This window comes from Eriocheir sinensis, chromosome 24 (genome assembly GCF_024679095.1).
Source record: "Eriocheir sinensis breed Jianghai 21 chromosome 24, ASM2467909v1, whole genome shotgun sequence".
NCBI lineage: Eukaryota > Metazoa > Arthropoda > Malacostraca > Decapoda > Varunidae > Eriocheir > Eriocheir sinensis.
Genome location: NC_066532.1, coordinates 19,633,995 through 19,661,539, shown reverse-complemented (window position 1 = coordinate 19,661,539; position 27,545 = coordinate 19,633,995). Strand labels below are relative to the sequence as shown.

At 43.0% G+C, this 27,545-nt stretch overlaps 1 protein-coding gene across 2 annotated transcripts; it reads left to right on the top strand.

Moving 5' to 3' along the window:
* On the top strand, positions 1-27,119 carry LOC127003056 (serine/threonine-protein kinase grp-like). 2 transcript variants are annotated; one of them, XR_007756916.1, is made up of 12 exons: positions 1-159; positions 2,083-2,214; positions 4,374-4,522; positions 6,624-6,763; positions 12,364-12,489; positions 14,908-15,037; positions 17,719-17,846; positions 18,401-18,488; positions 21,433-21,587; positions 22,232-22,477; positions 23,483-24,434; positions 24,950-27,119. XR_007756916.1 is itself a non-coding variant. In XM_050869422.1 (11 exons), the coding sequence occupies exons 2-11, from the start codon at positions 2,141-2,143 to the stop codon at positions 23,702-23,704; spliced, it is 1,458 nt and encodes a 485-aa protein (XP_050725379.1). In that variant the 5' UTR covers positions 1-159; positions 2,083-2,140; the 3' UTR covers positions 23,705-27,119. The 2 variants fall into 2 exon arrangements, 1 of the variants encoding a protein (XP_050725379.1); XM_050869422.1 differs by having other exon boundaries at positions 23,483-27,119.
* The last annotated feature ends 426 nt before the right edge of the window (positions 27,120-27,545 follow it).

The window sequence follows — 27,545 nt, the reverse complement described above, 5'->3', positions numbered from 1 at the left end:
GGTATTTCTCGCAACAGCGGGTGAGAGCGGGCGCGAAACAGCTCAGTCAGCGTGGCTTTCATTTACCCGCTGGAAATACTTACCGCCGCACCGCTGCCGGCCACGTGGAGGCAGAAGAAACCCTGCAGCCATGTGACTCCATTAACACTCCTCTAGCTGGTGAGAAATAACCATGGGCGCCGAAAAGCGGGGTTGAATAGGCCTACTTCCCCCGCCGTCCCCAAGTTCTAACCCACGTGTTCCCCAAAGCCAAAATTTACTTCATATTTCAACCCCATTTTTGCGCCTTAATACTTGACCCCAACATGTCAGCCTTTGTCCACGAGGTATTTAGTGCATTAGGAGTACTGTTGCTCAAGGGTTTGATTAATGGCGGTGTATAAGGCGAGGAAAAAGTAATCTGAAGATGGTGAGGTGGAAACAGCTGATGGGCTTACGAGTGACCGGCTCCCGCCATGCCCAGCCTTGCCCAGCCATGCCCTCGTCTCCTTGCCCTATGCCCTTAATGCCATGCCCCAGGTGACCTCTAGCATGTCAAAACTAACAAGCCTAGCTCTGTGCTTCGTCTCATACCCATATCAACCTTGCCAAACGAGTTCTGAGCTTGGAAATGGCAGATAAATGTGGTTACCATGCCCAACCGTGCCCAGCCATGCCCTGTTCTCCTTGCCCTGTACCCATAATGCCATGTCCCTGCCGACCTATGCCCTGCCAGAACTAACAACCCTTACCCTGTGCTTCATCCCATACCCATATCAACCCTGCCAAATGTGCCCAGGCCTAGGAAATGGAGGTGAAATGTGGTTACTATGGAGCTGAACCCATGCCCACTTCTCCCGACTTTTACCCATAATGCCATGCCCCTGGTGTCCTGTACCCTGCCAGAACTGATATACCCTGCCATGTGCGTCCTCCCATGCCTATAAATCCCATGCCAACTGTGTCCAAGCCTAGGAAATGGTCGTAAAATGGGGTTACTAGGGACTTGAACCCTCTGCCCACTTCTGTTCGTCCTGTACCCACAATGCTATGCCCTCAAGGCCCCATATCATGCCCCAACTGACATTCCTAAGCCAGTATTTCCTCCCATGCCCACAATTCCTCTGCTATAGGTGTCCAGGGCATAGAAATGTTAGTGAATAATGCTAAATGTGGCATACCCAGCTTTACCCACAATGCCATGCCCTCAAGACTCCATATCATGCCCCAACTGACATTCCTAAGCCTGTATTTCCTCCCATGTCCCTAGCAGTCTTTCTATGGGTGTACAGGGCTTGATGTGGCATACCCAGGTCTTTGTTGCCTATACCCACAATGCCATGCCCTCAAGACCCCATATCATGCCCCAACTGGCATTAATAAGCCAGTATTTCCTCCCATGTCCCTAGCAATCTTATTATGGGTGTCCAGGGCATGGGAATATTAATGTACAGGGCTTAATGTGGGATACCTAGGTCTTTCTTACTTATACCCACAATGCCATGCCCTCAAGGCCCCATATCATGCCCCAACTGACATTCCTGAGCCTCCATTTCCTCCCATACCTCTTAAATTACTACCAAATGCATCTAAGTGAAGGAAACTAAAGTGGAGTGTTGTCACCTTGTCCTGCCCACCCATGTCCACTTTTCCCATGCCCTGTGCCATTATGCCATGTCCCTGGTGGCCTTTACCATGCCCAAACTGAATTTCCTAAGCTTATAGGTAATGCCATGCCTATAAATGCCTTTCTAAATATGTCTAGGGTATGGGAAGTAGAATAGTTACCATGTCCAACCTAGCCTTTTCCATTTCCCATTGCCCTGTACCCATAATGCCATGTCCAAACTGACTCTCCTAAGCTTATAGTTAATGCTATACTATGTGTCTAGGGTATGGGGATTTTAGTAGAATTCTGTAAGTCTCCCCCTTGCCTATGTCCTCCTCCTCCTCCAATACATTATTTATTTACTGGACTTTATTTTTATTTTTTTTCTTCTGAGTTTTTTTTTTCTCTCGTTGTTGACTTGTACGATACGCGTCATGCTTTAGCCACCCAGGGTCAGTCCTCACAGCAGCTCTCTCTCTCTCCCTCCGGCGCAGGTAATGGTGGAGGGGCGGAGCGGTGGCAGCAGTAGCAGTAGGGGGCGGAGGCTCTGCCATGGCCGGGGCGGTGACGGAGTTTGTGCAGGGATGGAACGTGGCGCAGACCCTCGGGGAAGGCGCCTTTGGGGAGTGAGTGTCCAGCCTGTGTGTGTGTGTGTGTGTGTGTGGAATGAAGGCTTTTTTAATCTTATTTTCCTGTGTTTCTGTTTTTTTATTATATATATATATTTTTTTTTCCTTTTTTTCCTCCCATCATTTTTTTTCTTGTTTACATTTTTTCCTACTTTTTTCCACTTTGTTTTTTCCTCCCATTGTTATTTTTTCTTTCCTGTTTTTCCTTTTTTTCTACTTTTTTCCTTCCATTATTATTTTTTCCTATCTTTTTTTCCTCTTGTTTTTTTTTTCTTATTTATTTTCTTATTTCCTCATTTTCCATTCATCTTCTCATTCCATTGTTTTTCTTATTTAATTTTTCAGTCTACCTTATTTTCTGTATTTCCTATTCCTTTTCTTATTCTACCTCCTCTTCCATTATCTTTCTTATTTCTCTTCCTATTCTGCCTTTCTTACCTTCCTATCCTATCTTTTTTCTCATTTCCTTCCCTTTATTCCATTGGTTTTCTTGTGCTGCGTCTGTTTTGTTCTGATACGCATTTCTACTTTCTTTTTTATTTTATTTTTTTGGTAAGAGACAAGCTAAGGCAAGTTACGGGTATGTCGTCCTTTCGAGTGATGCCGATCAGTCTCTTGCTAATGAGGTCTTGTGCATTCGCTCAATATTCCGAGCTTACCGTTTTACACAAGTACGAGCAACAGGCCGCTTCCCCCATTTACGCCCTTGAGCTTCTTCCTTTACCGTATAATAAAATATATAGATGTAAGCTCCCATGCAGTACCTCTCCCGTCTGCTTCCACAGTACGAGTTGCAATACTTATTTTGGCGTCTTCTCAATGTTCTATTCCCCGTAGATACATAAGCTCCTGTTCAGTATCTCCCGTCATGCCTCCGCACTTCTGCTTCCACGGTTAACCTTATGGGAACATGTGGCAATGAACAGTGCTAGAGTATTTACCAGGGTGGCAGCCGTGTTGTTTGTGGGACCTCGTGTTTGGCAAGACTCACGCTGCCACTCACAAACCACTCATTGGGAACCTGGTAGTGTGGGTGAAGTTAGGTTAGGTGTTGGAATGGTGAAGTATTGATAGAATTTGGATAGCCATGTGTTTTGTGGGACCTTGTGTTTGGCAAGACTCTCACTGCCACGCACAGACCACTCATTGGGAACCTGGCAGTGTGGGTGAGGTTAGATTAGGTTAGCTGGTGGATGGATGAAGTATTGACTTGATAGAATTACGATAGTCGTGTGTTGTGGGACCTCGTGTTTGGCAAGACTAACGCAGCCATGCACACACAAGTCTCTATGGCCCTGGGGGTATTGACAAGGTCAGGTTAGGTAGTCAAATGGTGAAGTGCTGCCAGAATTAGGATAGCCGCGTGTGATAGGACCTCGTGTTTGGCAAGACTAATGCAGCCACGCACAGGCCACTGACTATGGGCCCTGGGGGTATTGACAAGGTTAGGTTAGGCGATGGAATGGTGAAGTATTGCTGAGTTAGGATGCCCATTATGTTAGGGATGACCCAAGTAGTAGAGAGTTGCAGACAAGGTTAAATTAGGTTGTGTTGAGAGCATTGATGGAGATAGGTTAAGAGGTCAGGGTAACAGTGAAGATAGTTTGATAATTAGTCAGTCTACAGTGATGAAGGGAATTAGGAGAATAATGGAGTCAGGCTTTTAGTATTGTTTGCATGCGTAGTTCCAGGATAGGCTACAGGGTGTTACGAGGGATGATGCTGTGTTGATTGGAATAGGGAAGGAGATCAGTAGCAATAGAAAAGTCATGGGCCCAGGATAGGTTAAGGACTGTTACTGGGATAGGCAACAAGATTATTATTATCATTACCAGTGTTATCAAAGGTCCAGGATAGGTCAAGAGCTGCTGATAGTGATAGGAAAAGAGGTCAGTAGTAGTGTTATCATAGGTCCAGGATAGCTTAAGGACTGTTACTGGGATAGGCAACAAGATTATTATTATCATTACTTGTGTTATCAAAGGTCCAGGATAGGTCAAGAGCTGCTGATATGGATAGGAAAAGAGGTCAGTAGTAGTAATAGTAGTGGTGTTATCATAGGTCCAGGATAGCTTAAGGACAGTTACTGGGATAGGCAACAAGATTATTATTATTATTATTACTAGTGTTATCAGGGGCCCGCTTTCCTCCGCCAGGGTGAAGCTGCTCATCAACCAGGACACGGGGGAGGCGGTGGCCATGAAGGTGGTGGACCTGGCCCGCCACCCCGACGCTGTTGATGCCGTGCGCAAGGAGATGTGTCTGCACCGAATGCTCAAGAGTCCGCACATCATCAAGTTCTACGGTGAGTGTTCAGTTATTTTTTTCTACTTCGTGTTGAGTCTGTCTCTGTCTTGTGTCATTAGACTTGCTCCGATCCTCCTCCTCTGTCTCACTTGATCCTGTTCTAAACCTTCCTCTTTCTCAACACCTCCTTTCCACATCTGTACTGTACTAAGAGGCAACTAAAACAGGTTCTCTCCTTTGTGTTTGAGTTCGTCTCCCAGTCTTGTGTCAGTAGACTTGCCCCGATCCTCCTCCTCTGTCCCCCTCAATCCTGTTCTAGACCATCCTCTTTCTCAACACTTCCATTCCACATCTGTACTGTACTAAGAGGCAACTAAAACAGGTACAACTCGTATATATAAAATGTAGTAATAATTCTACTTCTTTGCTATACGTCATAAGAGTCTGCTAAAACGGGTACAGCGTGTGTCTAAACCTTAACACAGTGAACGTAATGGATGTCCCTAATTCAAGTTCGTGTGTGTGTGTTAGTGTGTGCTGGCCGTTCACCCAAATCACCCCTCTGTGTGTGTGTGTGTGTGTGTGTGTGTGTGTGTGCAGTCATGTATCTGGTGTGTGCCTGCATTCCTGTGTGTTAAAGTAGGTTAGCCCGGAAACGGGGTGGTGCCAACGACCTTGTGTCACACCCATTGTCACACTACACCAGAGACAGACAGACAGACAGACAAGACAGATGATAGATGAAGAGGTGGCAGCTAAACACAGACACAGACACATGAAGACAAAGACAGAAACAGACATAAAATAGAAAGATATGTCACACCCATTGTCACACTACACCAGACAGACAGACATAAAGACAAAGACAGAAACAGACATAAAATAGAAAGATATGTCACACCCATTGTCACACTACACCAGACAGACAGACAGACAGACATAAAGACAAAGACAGAAACAGACATAAAATAGAAAGATATGTCACACCCATTGTCACACTACACCAGACAGACATACAGACAGACATAAAGACAAAGACAGAAACAGACATAAAATAGAAAGATATGTCACACCCATTGTCACACTACACCAGACAGACAGACAGACAGACAGATGATATATGAAGTGGTGGCAGCTAAACACAGACAGACAGACACATGAGGACAAACATACCGGACAAACAAAGACAAAAACAGGAAATATCTAACTTAACAAAACGTAACAACTTAATCTATTTTCTTAACTTACTTTTCTTATTTCTTTCCTTCTGTTGCATTATTTTCCTTTTTTTTATTTTATTTTTTCCTTATAACCTTAACCTAACGTAATCCATTTTCTATTCTTATTTATTTTCTTATTCTGACTTATTTTTCTTGTTTTCCCTTCCCTTTTTTTATACTTAAATAACTTAACCTAACAGACTATTTTCGTATTTATTTTCTAACTTTTTTTATTTATTTATTTATTTTTTTTTTTTTACTTTATACTGTAACCTAACCTAACCTTCCCTATAGTAACCTTCAACCCTGCTCTTGGTTCAGGCAGCCATCAGGAAACACACCCACATACAGTACAGTCACCCTAACCTAACCACCCTTATAGTAACCTTCAACCCTCCCCCCCCTCCTTTGTTCTTGGTCCAGGCAGCCGTTGCGAGAACACACACACACACACACACACACACACACACACACACACATACGCAGGAGTACTAGAGGACATAGTATTAAGTTGAGGAAGGGAAGATGCTCAAGAGACATAAAGAAATATAGCTTCCCACAAAGAAATATAGAGGTTTGGAACAGATTAAGTGAAGAAATAGTATCAGCAAAGAGTGTGCAAAGATTCAAGGAAAAGTTGGATAATTATAGATACGGAGACGGGACCACACGAGCGTAAACCCAGGCCCTGTAAAATTACAACTAGGTAAAACTAGGTAAATACACACACACACACAGTCATACAATACAGTCATCCTAACCTAACCTAACCTTCCCTGTATTAACCTTCAACCCCCTCCTCCCTGTTCTTGGTTCAGGCAGCCATCGCGAGAACACACACACACACACACACACACACACATACAATACAGTCATCCTAACCTAACCTAACCTTCCCTGTATTAACCTTCTACCCCCTCCCCCCTGTTCTTGGTTCAGGCAGCCGTCGTGAGAACACCACGCAGTACATGTTCCTGGAGTATGCCGCAGGGGGGGAACTCTTTGACCGCATCGAGCCCGACATCGGCATGCCCCCACACCAGGCACAGAAGTTCTTCCGAGAGCTCATCGCTGGCGTGGTGAGTACGTGACACACATACACACACACACACACTTGGGCATTTGTATTTTCCTTCAAGTTCTTATTTTGCTTGTTGTTTCGTCTGGTATATTTTTGTTAAGACGTAAAAAGAGGATTGTTTTACGTTTTCTTTTAGTAATTTCCGTATTGGCTTCTCGTTTTGCTTCTTACCTCTTTTTTTCCAGTTTTCGATTCATCCTGCGAGTTCCAAATTTACGTTTTCATTAAGGCATAAAAATATAAGGCTTTTTTTCATGTGCCTTATCAGTAATTTACGTATAGACTTCTTGTTTCATCCCTGTTTAGAGTTTTAAATTTTTCTTGCAAGTTCAGAGCAAATGTTTTGGATATGACGTAAAAATGTAAGGCTTATTTCATGCTCCTTTATCTCGCTGACGCAAACATACTCCTGGCTAACCAATCAACACCCAAGTAAAAAAAAAAAGAGGAGCACTAAAACAATCACGAATAGAAGACAACGAGAAGAATAGTATGCCAGCCTTTTATTTTTTATTTTTTATTTATTTTTTTATTTATTTATTGATTTATTTTTATTTTTTTTAATCAAGGAGAGACAGAGCAAGCATCTTTATCTCCTCTTCCTTTTCTTTTCTCTCTATTTTCTCAACTTTATTTTTTCATCATTCTCGTCTTCGTATAGTGAAACCAAATTGTCCGTTTTGGCGTTGGCACCCTCGGGTCCATTTCTCACCCCTGCTCTACCACACAGTCCCAACACCTATCTTTTCTCCTCATATGTTACCTATAGCTTACATATGAGAGGAAGAGATAGGTGTTGGGGCTGTGTGGCAGAGCAGAGGGGAGGAAAGGATCCGCGGGAGCCTATGCCAGACCGGTCTCAACATATTTGGACGACTATAGTAGGAGAAAAAATACACAGTTGTTTACGTGGACTTGTCAGGAGGAAAACCCTATCCTAAAACAAGAACTACGGTTGCCAGATTATCGTACCCAAGAGCCGTTTATTTACCGGTTCCTGGCCCATAACTGTTGCCAAGAAGCACCAATAATTAACCATTTAAACGATAATAAATAAATAAAAAAGCCCGCTACTCGCTGCTCCTAAAAAGAATCCAAAGAGGTGGCTGAAAGAGGCATCAATTTCGGGAGGAGAGGTGGCCTGATACCCTTGCTTGACTTGCATTTCCGTTACGAAGGCTTGATTTGTGCGACGTCTGCTGTGTTGTTTGTTGTGCTTCAGTATGTATAGAGAAGGTAGTGTGTTCTTAGTGTTGTTGTTAAGTGTGTAGTGTTAAGTACTAGTGGTAAGTGTCCTGCTTTTGTATGCTTCAGGTGGCAACAATTAGTGGCCATTTAAGTAAGTATTTTTTGTGCTGTGAAAAATAAATATGTCCAGCTCTGTGTGTGTGTATGTGTGTGTGTGTGTGTGTGTGTGTGTGTGTTGCTAAAGTAAATGTGATTGTGTAAACTTGTAATAGTGTCCTGCGTCTGTTGTTTGAAGTGTTGAGTGTGGTGAGAGATACGCCATTCAATGCTGCTTCAGTCTGTGGCAGAAATATCAAATACTTACCTCTTTGAATTATGACACCATGCTTAACCCTTTCACGCACCACGACGTGACTCGCATCAAAACAGAGGAATCGTCTACATGAGCTTTTGACTCGAATCACGTCTAAAACTTGAAAATTCGCCAAAAATAAAGTATCTTTCAGAATTGTGTCAAAGATCCAAGCTAGACCTACTAAATAAACTAATTGTCAACTCGTGCATTGGATTTGAAGGGATGATTGCCCGCAGTTTAGTTACCTCAGGAGGCAGCCAGTGAGCACAACTATCGTCCCTTTATTTATTTATTTATTTATTTTAGTTGGTGAACTTTGCTATTTACTTGCATTTCTTGATATTTTTTCTTTCATAAGGCAGAATACAGTCGTCCCTCAAATAGTACGGTTTCCAATAGATAGGTTTCGGTTTTATGTGTATTTTCATAGATGATGTTTTTAGGATTTTTAAATTTCCCGCCTGAGCAGGAAATTTAAAAATCCTTAAAAGATCTTGTATGACAATCTGTATAAAACTGAAACCGGACTATTGAAAACCGTACTATTTGAGGGATGACTGTAATCTCTTCCAAAACCTTAGATATATGATAATGCCAGGAAAAAAGAATACTCGTGGCTGAAATTGATAACATGATTAAAATTTTCACCGCACAGTCAGTCCATTCCGAGAGGCCCCCTAGGGAGCCCCAGACAGATGTCGCAGTGAAAAGAGGAACCTATTAAACTTTCGGTGTGTGAAAGTGTTAAGTTTTGACCTTTGACGCTGAAGTTTGTGGCAGAATTATTAAATCTTTACCTGTTAAAACTATGTCATGCTTAAGTTCTGACCTTTGATGCTGAAGTTTGTAGCTGAATTCTTAAATGCCTACCTGTTAGAATTATGATGTTATGCTGAAGTTTGGCAGAAATATCATATGCTTGCATGTTAGAACTATGATGTTATGCTGAAGTGTGGCAGAAGTATCATAAGCTTTTGTTGTTTGAAATGTGTCCTTTGTTGCTGAAGTGTGGCAGAATGATCATATGCTTTTATTGTTTAAAAGTATATTAGTTGATGCTGAAGTTTGTGGCAGAATTATCATATGCTTACATGTTAGAACCATGATGTTATGCTGAAGTTCGGCAGAAATACCATATGCTTTTGTTTTAAATTTTGACGCTGAGATTGACGCATTATATCCTTTTGTGTCTAGCTGTATATTATTTGATGCTTAACTTGACAGAATTATAGTGATATACTCCATGATTATTTTGTCTGAACTGTCACTGTCGGATTTGCTATGCTTCACTCGATAGACATGTCATTCACGTTGGCTGAGTAGATACTGGCTCGGCGATCAGTTGTTTTTGAAAGGTCAGTAATTTGTTGTTTACGCAAAGACTTCTTGCTTCGAGTGTTGTTTCGCAGAGTAGATCTTGGCTCGGTGATCACTTAGTTTGTTGGAAGGGTCAGTAAGTTGTTGTTTACGCAAAGACTTCTTGCTTTGAGTGTTGTTTCGCTGAGTAAATCTTGGCTCGGCGATCAGTTGTTTTGAAAGGTCAGTAAGTTGTTGTTTACGCAAAGACTTCTTGCTTCGAGTGTTGTTTCGCAGAGTAGATCTTGGCTCGGCGATCACTTAGTTTGTTTGAAAGGTCAGTAAGTTGTTGTTTACGCAAAGACTTCTTGCTTTGAGTGTTGTTTCGCAGAGTAGATCTTGGCTCGGCGATCAGTTATTTTGTTTGAAGGGTCAGTTAGTCAGTCAGTTAGTTAGTACTGCTCGCTACTCCTATAAGAGACAGCAGTGAAGAGGGTCAGAGCAAGAGAGGGTTCAGTGTCAGGTGGAGAGGTTTGGATCCTTCTTGTGAGTTCCAAAAGCGCGATTCTCTTAAGATGTAGGAACACAAGGCTTTATTCGTGCCCTTCATCAGTAATATACGTATGGACTTCTTGCTTTGAGTGTTGTTTCTCATAGTAGATACTGGCTCGGCGATTAGTTATTATGTTTGAAAGGTCAGTACGTTGGATTTGCCGTGCTTCATTTGACCATACTTCTGTTCGCTGAGTAAAACAAACAGGCGCTCGCTACTCCTATAAGAGACAGCAGTGAAGAGGGTCAGAGCAAGAGAGGGTTCAGTGTCAGGTGGAGAGGTTTGGATCCTTCTTGTGAGTTCCAAAAGCACGATTCTCTTAAGATGTAGGAACACAAGGCTTTATTCGTGCCCTTCATCAGTAATTTACATATAGACTTCTTGCTTTGAGTGTTGTTCCGCAGAGTAGATCTTGGCCCAGCGATTAGATGTTTTGTTTGAAAGGTCAGTACGTTGGATTTGCTGTGCTTCATTTAACGATACTTCTGTACGCTGCGTAAAACAAACAGGCGCTCGCTACTCCTATAAGAGACAGCAGTGAAGAGGGTCAGAGCAACAGAGGGTTCAGTGTCAGGTGGAGAGGTTTGGATCCTTCTTGTGAGTTCCAAAAGCGTGATTCTCTTAAGATGTAGGATCATAATTTTTTTTGTGCCCTTCATCAGTAATATACGTATTGACTTCTGGTTTTTGGTTTTCGATTCTGAGTTCAAAGTTAATGTTTTCGTTAAGATGTAGAAATGTAAGGCTTATTTCATGCCCTTCATCAGTAATATACATATGGACTTCTGGTTTTTGGTTTTCGATTCTGAGTTCAAAGTTAATGTTTTCGTTAAGATGTAGGAACACAAGGCTTTATTTCATGCCCTTTATCAGTAATATATGTATGGACTTCTGGTTTTTGGTTTTCGATTCTGAGTTCAAAGTTAATGTTCTCGTTAAGATGTAGAAATGTATGACTTATTTCATGCCCTTTCCTCTCATTGACGCAAACCTGGTGATCATAGTTATTATTTTCTCTGAACTGTCATTGTATTAAATTTGCCATGCTTTACTTCATAGACATTTATATTTACATTCACTGAGTAATTCTTGGCCTGGTGTTGTCGCTGTCTTGCCGGTAAAATCATATAGATCATTATCATTGTTGGATTTGCTCGTCTTCACTTCATAGACATGTTATATTTACATTCACTGAGTAATTCTTGGCCTGGTGGAATCGCTGTCTTGCCGGTAAAATCATATAGATCATTATCATTGTGTTGGATTTGCCATGCTTTACTTGATAGACATTTATATTTACATTCACTGAGTAATTCTTGGCCTGGTGTTGTCGCTGTCTTGCCAGTAAAATCATATAGATCATTATCATTGTGTTGGATTTGCTGTGCTTTGTTTGATGTGTATGTTATGTCAGCTGATGTCGCTCGCTTGCCGTAGCCCCACTGTGCCCACCTGGCTGCTGCTGTTGTGTGTGCTGGGGTCTTTGGTATTACCAGGATGCATGGAGACACACACATGCACCAGGTGTACCAATGCTCCCCAGCCGACACATACACTGCTGATGATACCCTTGTTCCTGCCTTACTGTGTCCCCTCAGCTGCTGGCTACACACACTGCTCCTGTCATTACTGCTGTGGGCCCTGCTTCTATGTTCGTCTTAATGGACCCACTCAGAATTCACGTACAAGCTTCTGTTTTGTCGTTTGTTTACGTTTTATGATGGTCTAGCTTTGTGGGTTGTTCATTAGTGCTATTCTTCCTTCTATGGTCTCTCTTATTGCCCATTTCTTGGTTAGTTAGTGAGGATTTTGTGATTTTGGGACAAGCTTCTGTTTTGTTATATGTTTATGTTTTATGATGGTCTAATTTTGTGGGTTCATTAGTGTTATTTTCCCCTCCATGGTCTCTCTATTACCCATTTCTTGGTTTGTTAATGAGGACAGTCAGTTCCGTACATTTCCTATCTGTGTATGCCATGATCGTTATTCTGTGGCCTGTATGTCTTCTATTTCTGGATGTATTACTGAAGACTGGTTAGAAATTTTGAGTGTTTACGTAATCACACACACACACACACACACACACACACACACACTTCCTCTTCCCTTGTCAGGAGTAAACCGCACATCTATAAACAGGCTTGGCTGGCTAAGAAGTGTGTGTTTGCTATACATACGCTCACCCCCACACCCTCTCCCCCTTCAGGAGTATCTGCACAGCCGCGGCGTGTCCCACCGAGACCTGAAACCAGAGAACCTTCTGCTGGACGAAAACGACCACCTCAAGATCACCGACTTTGGCATGGCAACGCTCTTCAGGCACCAGGGCAAGGCAAGCACTGAAAGGCTGCATGTTGTGTACAGGAATGGAAGGTTGAGGGAGTTAGTCTGTAGGTGGTGCCTAGTGTGAAGAATGCGTGGAAGGTTGAGGGAGTTAGTCTGTAGGTGGTTTGCAGTGTGAAGAATGCATGGAAGGTTGAGGGAGTTAGTCTGTAGGCAGTATACAGTGTGAAGAGTATGTGGAAGGTTGAGGGAGTTAGTTTGTTCATTGAGGTCTGAGGTATGCATTATTGTGTTCTGGCAACCTGCTGTCATGTGGTGCGTGATACCCTACGAAATCGGACACACCTGAGACAGCGCACAATAATGAACACCTCACGCCAACAGACTCTATATAGTGGTTCAAATAGTCCTGAGCTGGGAGTTGGGTTGAGGGAGTTGGGAGTTAGTTTTAAGACTAGAGAGTTGTGCACTAGTTTTAAGACCTGAGGATTATGAGTTAGTTTTATAGCGTCTTCCATTTAGCGTATCCCGTTTCTGGGTCGCAATCTGTAGAGTCCCTTATAGAGTCCCGACAACCTAAGATTTGGACGCCATTATTGGCCCTGTTTTTGCCGCGCTTTTCAAACACTAGCACACACTCCCGCGGCGAAAACAGGGCCAATAATGGCGTCCAAACCTTAGGGGGTCGGGACTCTATCTATCAAGGGACTCTACAGATCATGACCCAAAAACAGGTTACACTCAATGGGAGACGCTATTAAGAGCCGGGAGTTTGGTTAAGGGAGTAATGAGTAATCTTAAGACCTGGGAGTTTGGTTGAGGGAGTAATGAGTTAATCTTAAGACCTGGGAGTTTGGTTAAGGGAGTAATGAGTTAATCTTAAGACCTGGGAGTTTGGTTAAGGGAGTAATGAGTTAATCTTAAGACCTGGGAGTTTGGTTAAGGGAGTAATGAGTTAATCTTAAGACCTGGGAGTTTGGTTAAGGGAGTAATGAGTTAATCTTAAGACCTGGGAGTTTGGTTAAGGGAGTAATGAGTTAATCTTAAGACCTGGGAGTTTGGTTAAGGGAGTAATGAGTTAATCTTAAGACCTGGGAGTTTGGTTGAGGGAGTAATGAGTTAATCTTAAGACCTGGGAGTTTGGTTGAGGGAGTAATGAGTTAATCTTAAGACCTGGGAGTTTGGTTGAGGGAGTAATGAGTTAATCTTAAGACCTGGGAGTTTGGTTGAGGGAGTAATGAGTTAATCTTAAGACCTGGGAGTTTGGTTAAGGGAGTAATGAGTTAATCTTAAGACCTGGGAGTTTGGTTAAGGGAGTAATGAGTTAATCTTAAGACCTGGGAGTTTGGTTAAGGTAGTAATGAGTTAATCTTAAGACCTGGGAGTTTGGTTAAGGGAGTAATGAGTTAATCTTAAGACCTGGGAGTTTGGTTGAGGGAGTAATGAGTTAATCTTAAGACCTGGGAGTTTGGTTAAGGGAGTAATGAGTTAATCTTAAGACCTGGGAGTTTGGTTAAGGGAGTAATGAGTTAATCTTAAGACCTGGGAGTTTGGTTGAGGGAGTAATGAGTTAATCTTAAGACCTGGGAGTTTGGTTAAGGGAGTAATGAGTTAATCTTAAGACCTGGGAGTTTGGTTGAGGGAGTAATGAGTTAATCTTAAGACCTGGGAGTTTGGTTAAGGGAGTAATGAGTTAATCTTAAGACCTGGGAGTTTGGTTGAGGGAGTAATGAGTTAATCTTAAGACCTGGGAGTTTGGTTGAGGGAGTTGTGCATTACCCTACAACTCTTGACTAGTATCCCGGAGAGCAACACGCCAAGGCTGGAGAAAGCGACAACACCAATTCCTCTTGTTGCTGAGCAGACCCTTGGAGACAGACATTGTAGCAGCTGGTTAGAGTTCTGGCATAGGAAGGGAAGCGCTTGATTTACTTAGGTTATTAAAATAGGGAAGAGATAAATTTGTATAGAATATTTGAGTAGGGGAGTGGTTAGGTTAGGTATAGGAAGGGAAGCATTTGATTTACTTAGGTTATTAAAATAGGGAAGAGATAAATTTGTATAGAAAGGTCAGTGTAGGAAGGGAAGCACTTGATTTACTTAGGTTACTAGATTAGGGAAGAGATAAAGTTGTATAGAAAGGTCAGTGCAGGAAGGGAAGCACTTGATTTACTTAGGTTATTAAAATAGGGAAGAGATAAATTTGTATAGGAAGGTCGGTGCAGGAAGGGAAGCACTTGATTTTCTTAGGTTATTAGATTCAGGAAGAGATAAATTTGCACATCCTTAGTTCATTAAATTAGGAAGTGATTCATTTGTGTTATTCCTTAAAAAATTATAGTTCTAAACAAGCTATATTTATTGAACTACCTCCTATATTGTACCTCAAAACAACAGGCTTCTCCTCTAAACAAGTCAGTATTTCTTTTATCCGAGTAACCAACACACTCTCGTCACCTCACTGCAGGAAAGGAACTTGGACCGCCAGTGTGGCACCAAGCCGTACATGGCCCCGGAGGTTCTGCTGAGGCCGTACAGCGCTGAGCCGGCCGACATTTGGTCCTGCGGCGTGGTGCTGGTGGCTCTGCTTGCTGGCGGTGAGTTACGAGGCTTATGTTGGGTTGAGTAAGGTTGGGTTGGGTTAGTGGTAGGTTTGGTGGAGAGTGAATGAGACTTGCTAGGTTGGAATAGGTTGGGTTGGGCTTCTATAAGGTTTGGTGGTGAGTTTACGAGACTTGTTGGTTTGGGTTGAGTAAGGTTAGGTTAAACTGGGTTGGGTTGTATTCGGTTGATGTTAAGGCTTGTGGTGCGTGGATGAAACTTGTTGGTGGGTATTGGTGTGGTTGAGTAAGGCTAGTTGAGGTTGGATTTGGGTTGTATTCGGTTGATGTTAGTTTGGGTGTCCTGGTGGCTAGGTCAGTAGCTCAGGCCTTTGGTGGGAGTGTGTGGTTGAGTTAGGTTAGTTTAGGTTGGCATTACGGTTGCTGGCGAGTAGAAGAGACCTGTTGATGAGCTCGATTTAGTGTTTTAGGGAAGGTTTCAAAGTCTCATTAATTCTGTCTTTGTCACCCTTGTGTTAGTGTTTTCAGGAGGCTTTTAAAATATTACTAACACTGTATATGGGGCCCTCAATTTAGTGTTATAGGCAGGGTTTTAAAGTCTCATTGATACTGTGTTCGTAGCCCTTGAGTTAGTGTTGTCAGGAGTCTTAAAATATCACTAACACTGCATATGTGGTCCTCAATTTAGTGTTATAGGGAAGGTTTCAAAGTCTCATTAATACTGTCTTTGTAGCTGTAGAGTTAGCATTATTAGGTTAACTATGTGTGTGTGTGTGTGTGTGGCGACGAAGACAGTTTCTGCCTCGTCTTTGGTGATCTAGCTGTGTGAGAGATGAAGGACGTCATAAAGCTAGATTACCAAAGTCAGGGCTGAAACTCAACTCTCACACGGCGGACCAGCTGACCCTCCGCTGCCCTCAGCCTCCACAGCCAGCGCTCAGTAAGTGTTGAAGGCTCGCAGGCACGGTAAGCTGATATATTGCATGGATGTTCTGTTTACAAGATTGACCCGTCCGCTGCGATTGTCAGGGATTTGGCCTTCACTGGTAGCCTGGTAACATACACTCCCAGGTCTTTCTCTGCCTCTGTGGTGGATAGTGGAGTGTTTCACATGTGGTATTGGTGTGCTGGATATCCCTTCACTGGTAGCCTGGTAACATACACTCCCAGGTCTTTCCTTGCCTCTGTGGTGGATAGTGGAGTGTTTCCCATGTGGTATTGGTGTGCTGGATATCCCTTCACTGGTAGCCTGGGAACATAAACTCCCATGTCTTTCTCTGCCTCTGTGGTGGATAGTGGAGTGTTTCCCATGTGGTATTGGTGTGCTGGATATCCCTTCACTGGTAGCCTGGTAACATACACTCCCAGGTCTTTCCTTGCCTCTGTGGTGGATAGTGGAGTGTTTCCCATGTGGTATTGGTGTGCTGGATATCCCTTCACTGGTAGCCTGGTAACATAATAGTCCCAGGTTTTTCTCTGCCTCTGTGATGGATAGTGGAGTGTTTCCCTGTGGTATTGGTGTGCTGGATATACCCTCCCAAGGTGCAGGACTACATTTTTCTTCATTGAATTGTAGCAGCCACTTTTTGCTCCATTCCTGTAGCTTAGTGATGTCTTCTGGTAGGAAATCTGCAGTCAAGGGGTCCAATAAGGTTCCATATTGAAGGTTTACATTGGAAGCCATTAATTGGAGCCTTCACAATGCCCTCAGTAAGTGTTAAGAGCTTGCAGGCACAGTAAGACTATTGTATGAGTGTTCTTTTGTTTACAAGATTAAAAAGCTTACCATATTAAAGTTTACATAGGGAGTCATTATTTGGAGCCTTCACAATGCCCTCAGTAAGTGTTGAAAGGCTTGCAGGCATGGTGAGGCTCTACTGTATCCTGTTTCGGTTCTCTGTTGAGGCTATCGATGTTGTATTATTTTTAAGATCACTTGGCGTTGTATTATTTTTAAGATCACTTGGCATAGTTAAGTGTTATTAGGTTGCCTTAAGAATATCACCATAGTCCGCCAAATATGATTTTAGCTTGGCAGGGACCGGAACCTCTTTACAGCGCTGCCCCATCACACCACTCTCCCTCGTATGTCATCCACGTTGTATTTGAAATTGTGTATCAAATATTCTGTACAATTTGGCAGCACTAGTGAGAGAACTCCGTTAGCCCCTCGCCCAAACTAACTTGATAGCTGAGTCGGACGATGAGACTGTCTATGGGGCTTGAAGGTAGTGTTGCTGGGATAGTTTTGAGGAGTCTTGGTGAGGCCACTCGCTCCTTACTAGCCTCCCAGAGAGTAAAAAAACAACCCACTCGAGTGATCCAGGATGCGGAAAGTGGCAGCCCTGATTATAAGGTTGGGAACAGACGTGTGTGTGCCTGGCGTATTGAATTTATAGTGTATATATAGTGTCTTGTTGTGGGCTTTCTCCTCTTCCTCCGAAGTCTGTATTCTATTTTGCTCTTTTTGTATTTGCCGCTGCAGAAAATTCAACTGTTATTATTATCATATCTCGAATGTTCCTTTTCTTTCAGCCTTGTCAGTGTTTCCTCTCGGCAGGGTTTCAAAATCTCCTTAATACTGTCTTTGTAGCCCTGGAGTTGGTATTATTAGGTTAACTGTATGTGTGTGTGTGTGCCCAGTTTCTGCCTTGTCATAAGTTTCATCCTTGTTTCCGTTTCCTCTGAGCCTAGTAAAACCTTCCTGCGCCTTACAGAGTTGCCATGGGATGAGCCGACCTTCTCCTGCACCGAGTACACCGCCTGGAAGGACAAGGACTGCAGACTCTTCACCACCACGCCATGGACCAAGATCGACAACCTGGCCCTTTCGCTCCTAAGAAAGGTAAGGGACTCGGAAAGGGTTCACTCGTTTGTAGCAGAAATAATCAAGCATGTCTTTTGTTCTTGATTTCAGTGACTGTGACTTTCCATACTCACTCTTTCTTGCCTAATATTAAGCTGCTCAGACCTTGTTATATAGAAATGATGTTGCTAGTCAGACCTTGTTTACATAGAGCTGAGTGTTGGAACCGACCTCAATGAACATCCTAGCCAGAGAGGAGAGAGCTTATAACAAGGGAACCCAACAACCACACTACAGAGGAAGGGTCAAATTACCACCAGGGTCATAAAACTACCCCCTGGAAATTCCCACAACTCCTATGAAAGCCTTGTCAAATATGGGTTTCTTAGGTCCAGGGTACAGAGGAAGGGTCAAATTACCACCAGGGTCATAAAACTACCCCCTGGAAATTCCCACAACTCATATGAAAGCCTTGTCAAATATGTTTTTTTTAGGTCCAGCAGAAGGGTAAAATTACCAGCAGCTTATGACAAGACATTATAGTTCCAGTGCTATGACTATGCACCCAAATACATCTATGCACACCCCCGCAGGTCCTGAACACTGTCCCCAAGCACCGCGCCACCATCACGCAGGTCAAGGCACATCAGTGGTTCACCAAGAACTTCCACAAGACCACAGGTAGGCTTGGTTTCATTGGTCACATAGTTTGGGGGTAATTCTAAACATTTCCATGGACTGTGTACCTTGTGTATTTGTAGTTCACTTAACCCGTCCATTGCGATTGTCAGGGATTTGGCCGTAACTGGTAGCCTGGTAACATATAGGCTCAGGTCTTTCTCTGCCTCTGTGGTGGATAGTGGAGTATTTGCCATGTGGTATTGGTGTGCTGGATATCCCTTCACTGGTAGCCTTCCCAGGTCTTTCTCTGCCTCTGTGGTGGATAGTGGAGTGTTTCCCATGTGGTATTGGTGTGCTGGATATCCCCTCCCAAGGTGCAGGACTTTACATTTTAATTCATTCAATTATAGCAGCCACTTTTTGTTCCACTCCTGTAGCTTGGTGATGTCTTCTGGTAGAAATTCCACACTCAAGAGGTTAAATATTGGCTTTCCTGTCTTAATTTGAGAACTTTTTACTATTTTTATATTGATTTTTATTTGGGTATGTATTACGATGATACGATCAATGTTTTCTTGATGTAATGCAAATATTGGCTTTACTGTATTAACTTGAGAACTTTTTGCTGTTGTATTTTAAGTGCTCGTATTTTAAGATACAGACATGTGGTTAGGAATTCATATAGATGGCTTGTGGAGAGTGACAGACATGTGGTTAGGCATTCATATAGATGGCTTGTGGAGAGTGACAGACATGTGGTTAGGAATTGATATAGATGGCTTGTGGAGTGACAGACATGTGGTTAGGAATTGATATAGATGGCTTGTGGAGTGACAGACATGTGGTTAGGAATTGATATAGATGGCTTGTGGAGTGACAGACATGTGGTTAGGAATTCATATAGATGGCTTGTGGAGAGAGTGGATGAGATATAAGTCCGTTAGTCCACAAGTCTTTTCTGATAATTTCCTCCCTCAGAATTTACACAGCTGTTTTTCTTACCAGTTATAATTCCCTTTTTTTGCATCAGTTCAGGCTATTGGAGTTTCTGTTCAGGGAAATTCAGATTGATGAATTTAAACTGTATGTATCATGAATCTGTGTAGTGTTTCTCTATGTATACAGCAATGACAGGGAATGTATTCTTACCCAATGTATCAAGAATGTATCCAGTGATATATTTATACACCATCATATGTAGGGCAGCTTTTTTTCGAGTGAAGGCGTCAGGTACTGTGTGACTCTGCATGGCCTTGGTGACTGCAGAGCCTCAGAGTGTCTGTCACCTTCCTCTTAGTTGGCACCATTGGAACCTTGAAGACCTCCACTTGTGACCTTCAAACATCCCTCCGTGTGTCGTCTTCGGTGGTACGTGAAGTGCGTGGTCGTCTGCTGCCTTGCTTTGGTGGTTTAGCATTATGATGGGAGTTATGAGTCCATAAAGCTAGATTACCAAAGCAGGGAGGCAAGGCGCAGCTCCGGATCGCCATGAGGAAGGAGAGTGACCCGTGCAAGACGATTTTGGGTCACATTATCAAACATTTCGTCACCCAAGCACATGTGTTTGGCAAGGGTTTTGTAGGAGTTGTGGCCATTTCCAGGGGTGGTTTGATGACCCTGGTGGTGGTTGGACCCTTTCTCTGTGCCATGAACCTAAGAAAACATTCATTAGAACACAACTAATCTCATTTTCGACCTTTGGAAATAGTTGGTGTGAGGGGCGGAAACGTTGTGAGAATTTTGTCACCAGAGCACACACGTTTGACAAGGCTTTCGTAGGAGTTGTGGCCATTTTCAGGGGTGGTTTGATGACCCTGGTGGTAGTTTAACCCTTCCTCTGTGCCATGAACCTAAGAAAACGCTCACTAGAACACGACTAATCTCATTTTCGGCCTTTGGAAATGGTTGGCATGAGGGGCGGAAGCATCTGAGAATACCAACTTTTGCTCTGTTGTCAAATGAAGATGCGAGAATTACAAGCTACCCTGGATGCAAGATGTCTTTTCCAAGCTACCCTGGATTCAAGTACTATTACAAGCCCTCAATTGCAAGCTATCTATTATAACTTACCCAGGATTCAAGCTCTATTGCAAACTGTATATAATAGTTCCTATAGATTGAAGCTGTTTATTACGAGTTACCATGGACTGACGCTGTATTACAAGTCACCCTGGATTCAAGCTGTCTCCTGCAAGTTACCCCGGACTGCAGCTGTGTTCTGGCTCCGAGGGTCGGCAGTCTCTTTGGTGATCTAGCTGTATGAGAGCATTACATGTCATATAGCTAGAGCACCATGGGGCATTGCTGTCCTGACACTCACCACACACAGAGGGAATGCTGCGAGCTATCAAGGAAGGATACGGGAACTGAGCTAACTTGAGGGAACTTGACAAGGCACTGAAGAAGACTGAGAGAGACCCCACCCCCTCCCCAAGCCTCCAGAGCACCCCAACCATGACCTTGACCTCCAGTTGATTGGGAGGTATTACATAGGTTCACATAGGCAGGTCAGGCGTTGTTTTCATTAGTCAGGCAACAGACTTAACCAGCTTCCAGGCCTCCAGAGCACCTCACCATGACCATGACCTCCAGACGCAAGACTATGATTGGGAGGCATTACACAGATTCATATAGGCAGGTCAGGGGTGCTTTTTACTACCCAGGCAATAGACTTGATAAGCTCCCCCCCTTCCCCAAGCCTCCAGAGCACCCCACCATGAACTTGACCTCGACCTCCAGCACACGACTAATTGGGAGGCATTACATAGGTTCACATAGGCAGGTCAGGTGTTATTTTTACTAGCCAGACATTGACCTAACAAGCTCTCACTCTCTCCCCTCCCCCCCAAGGCCTCCAGAGCACCCCACCACAACCATGACCTTGACCTCCAGCACAAGACTATGATTGGGAGGCACTACATAGGCTCACATAGGCAGGTCAGGTGTTATTTTTACTAGCCAGGCATTGACCTAACAAGCTCTTGCTCTCTCCCCTCCCCCCCAGGCCTCCAGAGCACCCCCACGATGACCTCCAGCCACAAGCGCATCTGCAGTGAGGTGGATCAGGCCAACAACGCCTTCACCATGGACGAGCACGCCACACGCTGGTCTTGCTCCCAGCCCGAGGCACCCAGAGCGCCCGCCCTCAACGCCCTGCTGGTGAGTCAACGTATTTCCGTGTAGTCTTGGATGCTTTCGGCTCCTAACAGCTGATCAAAAGGCCAGAGAGGTGATTGGTTGTCCCCATCTTTGTCTTCTGTAACATCAACACACGCTGTAATTTGCTGCTCTTTTTTCTCCTTTATTTTGTGGGTATTTATTTATCTATGGACTCTGTTGTTGCTTTATTTTTCCTTATTTTGTGGGTGTTTGTTAAGCTATGGACTCGTCTTTTCTTTTGTCTGTATTTTTAGCCTTTCATTTCCATTCAGTAACCTCAACACACACTTCCCCTCCTTGCTGTCCCTTATTTAACATCTACACACTTTCTCTTGCTTTTTTTCCCCTTATTTTGTGTGCATTTATTAAGCTATGGACTCTTTCTTTATTTATGTCTTTTTTTAGCCTTTCATTTCCCTTCAGTAACCTCAACACACACTTCCCCTCCTTGCTGTCCCTTAACTAACATCTACACACTTATCTCTTGTTGCTTTTTTTCCCCTTATTTTGTGTGCATTTATTAAGCTATGGACTCTTTTCTTTATTTGTCTTTTTTTTAGCCTTTCATTTCCCTTCAGTATCCTCAACACACACTTCCTCTCCTCACTTTTCCTTAACTAACATCTACACACACTCACCCTCAGGACACGGACCATCTTGAACCCGGCGTGGTCAGCTTCTCACAGCCTGCCAAGCCCGACCAGATGCTGCTGTCCTCCCAGATGACGCAGATGACCCAGGGCACGCAGGCCAGCCAGACGCCACTCCAGCGCCTCGTCAAGCGTATGACTCGCATGCTGGTCAGGACGTCGCTGGAGGACACCATCACCCACCTCGAGGCGCTTTTCAGCAAGCTAAACTACACCCACCGATGTCTGGTTGCAAACGTGGTGAGTAGACGCCTTTGTTATGAGTTATATTCTTAAACACCTCAGCGTCTAAACTCACACACATTTTAGGCTTTCATAAGCATTCTGGACATTTTAGAGGTAGTTTTGTGACCCTGGTGGTGGTCTAAACATCTTAACGTCTAAACTTGCACATATTTAAGGCTTTCATGGGCATTCTGGACATTTCTTGGGCTAGTTTTATGACCCTGGTGGTGGTCTGACACATTGGCACCCAGCACACATGTCTAAGGCTTTTGTTGGCATTCCTAGAGGTAGTTTTATGACCCTGGTGGTGGTCTGATACATTGGCACCCAGCACACATGTCTAAGGCTTTCATAGGCATTCTCGGCATTTCTATGGCTAGTTTTATGACCCTGGTGGTGGTCTGACACATTGGCTCCCAGCACACATGTCTAAGGCTTTTGTTGGCATTCTGGGTATTCCTAGAGGTAGTTTTATGATGACCCTGGTGGTAGTCTGACTGTTCTTCTGTACCATGAACCTGAAAGAACACTCATTAGAGCTTGATTAATCTCCTTTTTGCCCTTTGGAAATAGTTTATTTAAGAGGTGAATGCGTCTGATAACAACCTCGTTTTCATATTTTTCTTCCATCGTTGTGCTCTTGTGTGGCATTCCTTATAAACCCCCTCTCTATATTAACATCAAAAAGAGAACATTGCGTTGTCCTTTGGCACAAGCCCCTATGTCTAAGGCTGTTCCTATACACCAAGTTGGCATTCCCACTCCATACATTCTTGCCTGGGTCTGTCTTAGTCTCTTACAGCAGCCCTTCATTCTCTATTCTCTGGGCCAGACCGTAAATGTACTGACTCTATGGGGGAAATAAAATCAAATAAACAAAATAAGATAAAATAAATACAATAGAAAACAAACAAAATAAATAATACTGGACTCTTAGGACCTCTGAAGTGCCTCCTCTCCCCACTCATCCACCTCCCCAGCATTTCCTCACCCCACCCCCTCATTCTCCCTCCCCCCCAGATCACGGTGACCACTGTGGATCGCCGCGGGGCCCAGCTGGTCCTGAAGGCAAGCATCATCGACATGGGCCAACACATACTGCTGGACTTCAGGCTCTCCAAGGGCTGCGGACTGGACTTCAAGCGGCACTTCCTGCGCATCAAGGAAGGCCTCTCGCACATCACCATCAAGGGCCCCGTCACCTGGAACATGGCCCACGCTACCAACATGCTCCCGGCGTGATGGCGGAGGCTTCGGTTGCCTGCGTTTGGTTCAGTGGTTTCGGTGGAGGCGTTTCTCGTTGTGTTGTTTCTTCCGAGGCTTTCTTTTTGGTTTGGTTTTGTGGTTTTGGTTGTTGTTTTGTTCTGTAATGTTTTTTTCTTCTGATCTTTTATTTTTATTTTTATTTATTTACTTTTCCCTTCGTCTTTGATTATTTTTCAGTCCCCCCCCCCTGTTGTATTTTTCTCCTTCCGCTGTTGCTGTCGTCTTCCGATCTTTATTTATTTACTTATTTTTTTCAATCTTGTGTGTCTTTACAAACCTCATTGGCGCTATTTCTCCAACCATTTATTTACTTTATTTTCCACTTTTTTTTTTCCTCCCTGCAAACACACAAACTCACTTCTAATATTCCATTCCCAACCACTAGACTTCCTTCAGCTCAGGCATCTTACTTTTATTCCAAGATTTTCACACATTTCCATATACCTGAATCTCTTTCCATATCCACGTTCCCCTGCAAGAGATATCATTAATTAGAGGAATCTGGAATGAGTTTGCAGGAGACTTATTTTCTTAGCATTTTAGTGAGCTGGGTCGGCCTTGGAACCACAATCTCCACGGCCTCATAGTTGAGTGCAAAAGGTCATTGAAGGAGGTCATCTGCCTAGAGTTTGTGGAGACTTATTTTCTTAGGCGTTTTAGGGAGCTGGGTCGCCCTTGGAACCACAACCTAGAGCCTCAAACTTGGGTGCTAGAGACTGTGTGAGATGATATGTAGAGTAGAACCTTAATTGATTTCTTGAAAGAGGTTATCTGCATAGACTTTGTGGAGACTTATTTTCTTAGGCATTATAGGGAGCTGGGTTGTCCTTGGAACCACAACCTCTACAGCCTCAAAGTTGGGTGCTACAGACTGTGTGATGTCTAGAGTAGAAGCTTGACGGATATCTTGAGAAAGGTTACTGAAAGAGGGTATTGGCATAGAGTTTGTGGAGACATGCTTTCTTAGGCATTATAGGGAGCTGGGTCACCTTTGCATCGATATCCTCGGACACTTCCACCTCTCACATCAACTATTTCCAAAGTCAAAAAGGAGATCAGTTGGGCTCTGATGAGTGTTTTTGAATATTCATGGCACAGAAGGGTCAAACTACCAGCATTGTCATTAAGCTATCCCCGGAAATGCCCCACGCACCTACTAAAGCCTCGTCAAATGTGTGTTCTTGGGCACTGAAGGGTTTAATAGCGGAGCCTCAAACTTAGGTGCTGAAAACTGTTTGATGATGTGTAAAGTAGAGGCTCGGGAGAGAGCTTGCATTGGTGATAGAGAGAGAAGGGAGTGTGTTAGCGAGTGCACTGATGAAAGGAAGGAGCTTAGAGAATGCAAGTATATATAAATAGTTAAGGGGAGTTATTTCTAGCAGAGTATAGGGCTGTTAGGGGAGAATTTATATGTGGAATTTCTGTATGGAGATAGAGAGAGGGCATGTTAGCTCTCCCTCTAATGTGTATGTGTGTATATTGGACAAAATTATGGGAAGTTACTAATGAAAAATGAAGGTTGTAAGGTTTTTCTTCAGTTTGATTTCTTTGGTTGAGTGAAAAACCCTAAATTTGATAAGAAATTGGTCTGTAAAAAAAATATTGTAGAGGTTATGGTATCAAAAATCATTGTTATTATTATTATTAACTAAATGCAACAGATGGAGTTTGTAACCTCGATTTCGGAAGCATGTTTAGTGGAAGACGGTCGTACGGATGTGTTAGAATTTATATAATTTTCGTTCGTTTTAAGTTTGCAAAGGGAAGGAAATTTATGTCCATATATTGGTATGACTATTTCCCAAGGCCACAGAAAAAAGATTAACCAGGTTTTCATGGGTGATTTTATAAGGTTCATAATAACCTCCCATTGTGACTATTTCAGAAGCCCACAGAAAGAAGATTAACCGGGTTTTCATGGATCATTTTTTAGGTCCATGTTAAATGTATGAATCTCCTATAACAACTTTCCCAAGGCCACAGTGAAGATTAACCTGGTTTTCATGGGTAATTTTCCAGTTGAGGGCAAATATGTCGTGTAGAACCATCACTGGCATCACAAAACAGTCTATGAAAACCCCGGCAACTTCTTGGAGAGGCTTTTCAAATGGGAGAACTGATTTGCCAAGATGTATAAAAATAGTGGCTTTAAACCCTTAAACCCCTTATGTTACTCTGTCTTCATTCATTCTATGGTCACCTAACTCCCTCATTCCATAAGTACAATTTTAAGACTTCGACACAACACACCATTCCTTAAGTTTCCATTCATAGATCACTTGTTACTTTTAGTCTCAGTCAGTTTGGGTCTTTCCAGGAGCGAGTCTCTTATGTTAGTCTACCTGAGTACAATGTTTGATAATTTCTTTAGATGTTAAGTTTAGCCGACTCCTTGTGGCTTTAAAAGGGGATGTACGTGTGAGAGAGAGAGAGAAAGAGTGTTGGAGAATGTGAGAGGTGTGTGTGTGTGTTGAATAAGAGAGTGAAAGAAGACATCCTCTGATTAAAAATGTATGTTAATGAAATGAAAAAAGGTAGAGAGAAAGAGGATGCAAGTTATCCATTGCTATAGTAACTTTTTTCTGAACCATTTACTTGGGTCTCAAACATTGTATTACCTTTTTTTTTTTTTACCATAATTATCTCCATATCTAAGGAAGGAAGGAGAAGTACACAAGAACCTTTTCTCATAGATACAGTTTAGGTGACACGGAACACATTATTGCACTCACTCATCACCTTACACTTACATTTCTTCACTACGGTTGTCTCTCACAGGAAGGACAGACGTACAAGATTACCCAAACATTTCCTTGTAAACAGGTTAACCACACAACACATTCCTACAGGCATCTTCCTTTACGTATCGACACAGTTGGTTTGGATTAACACGGAACACATTTTTTCCCGTCACGGCCCTGGTGTCGCGTGGGTGCCCATCGCCGCCGTGTGCTGCAGTTGTAAGAGCAGTCTCGCCCCGCCCAGGCCGCTCTATACCCTTGCAGGCAGAATTCTAGTCTTTCATTGGTGGGTGCTCACAACAACACCTCGGCCACAGCGGTCACAAATCTCCTTTGTATTAGACTAAGAAGGGCTGCCGGTCACTCGATCAGCCGTAGGGAACAATTATTATGGAAGGGTTATCGATGGGTTCGTAAGAGTCGAGAGGGTGTGTGTGTGTGTGTGTGTGTGTGTGTGTGTGTGTGTGTGTGTGTGTGTGTGTGTTAGACTAAGAAAGGTTGCCGGTCACTTGATCAGCCATAGGGAACAATTGTCATGGAAGGGTTGTCGACAGGTTTGTAAGAGTCGAGAGTGAGCATGTGTGTGTGCGTGTTGACCAGGATTGTTTTGTGTTGTAAGTTTAAGAGAGGAATAAATTTGGTTTCCTTTATTCTGTGTCTGGATGAGAACCTTTGGTGTATACATAGGAGACTGAAGACTGGTTTTTATTTTTATTTTTTGATGTGATTTATTATTTTTTTTTATTTTTTTTTTGTGTGTGGAAGATTGAAGACTTTTTTTTGACTTTATTCGGTTCATTTTATATATATACATAATATATATTTTTTTATATATATCTCTTTGGATGAGTTTTAACATTTTTGTAATCTTTTAGTTTGTTTCTATGGATGCAAAACACACTACCTTTTATTTACTATTTATTTTCTTTATAGTGGTAGTAGAAGTTAGGTGTTGTAGTAGCAATAGTAGGGGTAGTGGTAGTAATAGTAGTAGTAATGGTAGAGGTAGCAGTATTAATATTAAGGGTTAGAAACAAGTGGAAGTATTACATAAACGAGATAGAGGTATTACATAA

Bases quoted from the DNA above. Each gene is read 5' to 3' on its own strand.
- LOC127003056 (XM_050869422.1), top strand. From the start codon at position 2,141: ATGGCCGGGGCGGTGACGGAGTTTGTGCAGGGATGGAACGTGGCGCAG. The intron at 12,490-14,907 runs GCAAGCACTGAA...ACCTCACTGCAG, and splicing joins TCTTCAGGCACCAGGGCAAG to GAAAGGAACTTGGACCGCCA. The intron at 17,847-18,400 runs GTAAGGGACTCG...ACACCCCCGCAG, and splicing joins CCCTTTCGCTCCTAAGAAAG to GTCCTGAACACTGTCCCCAA.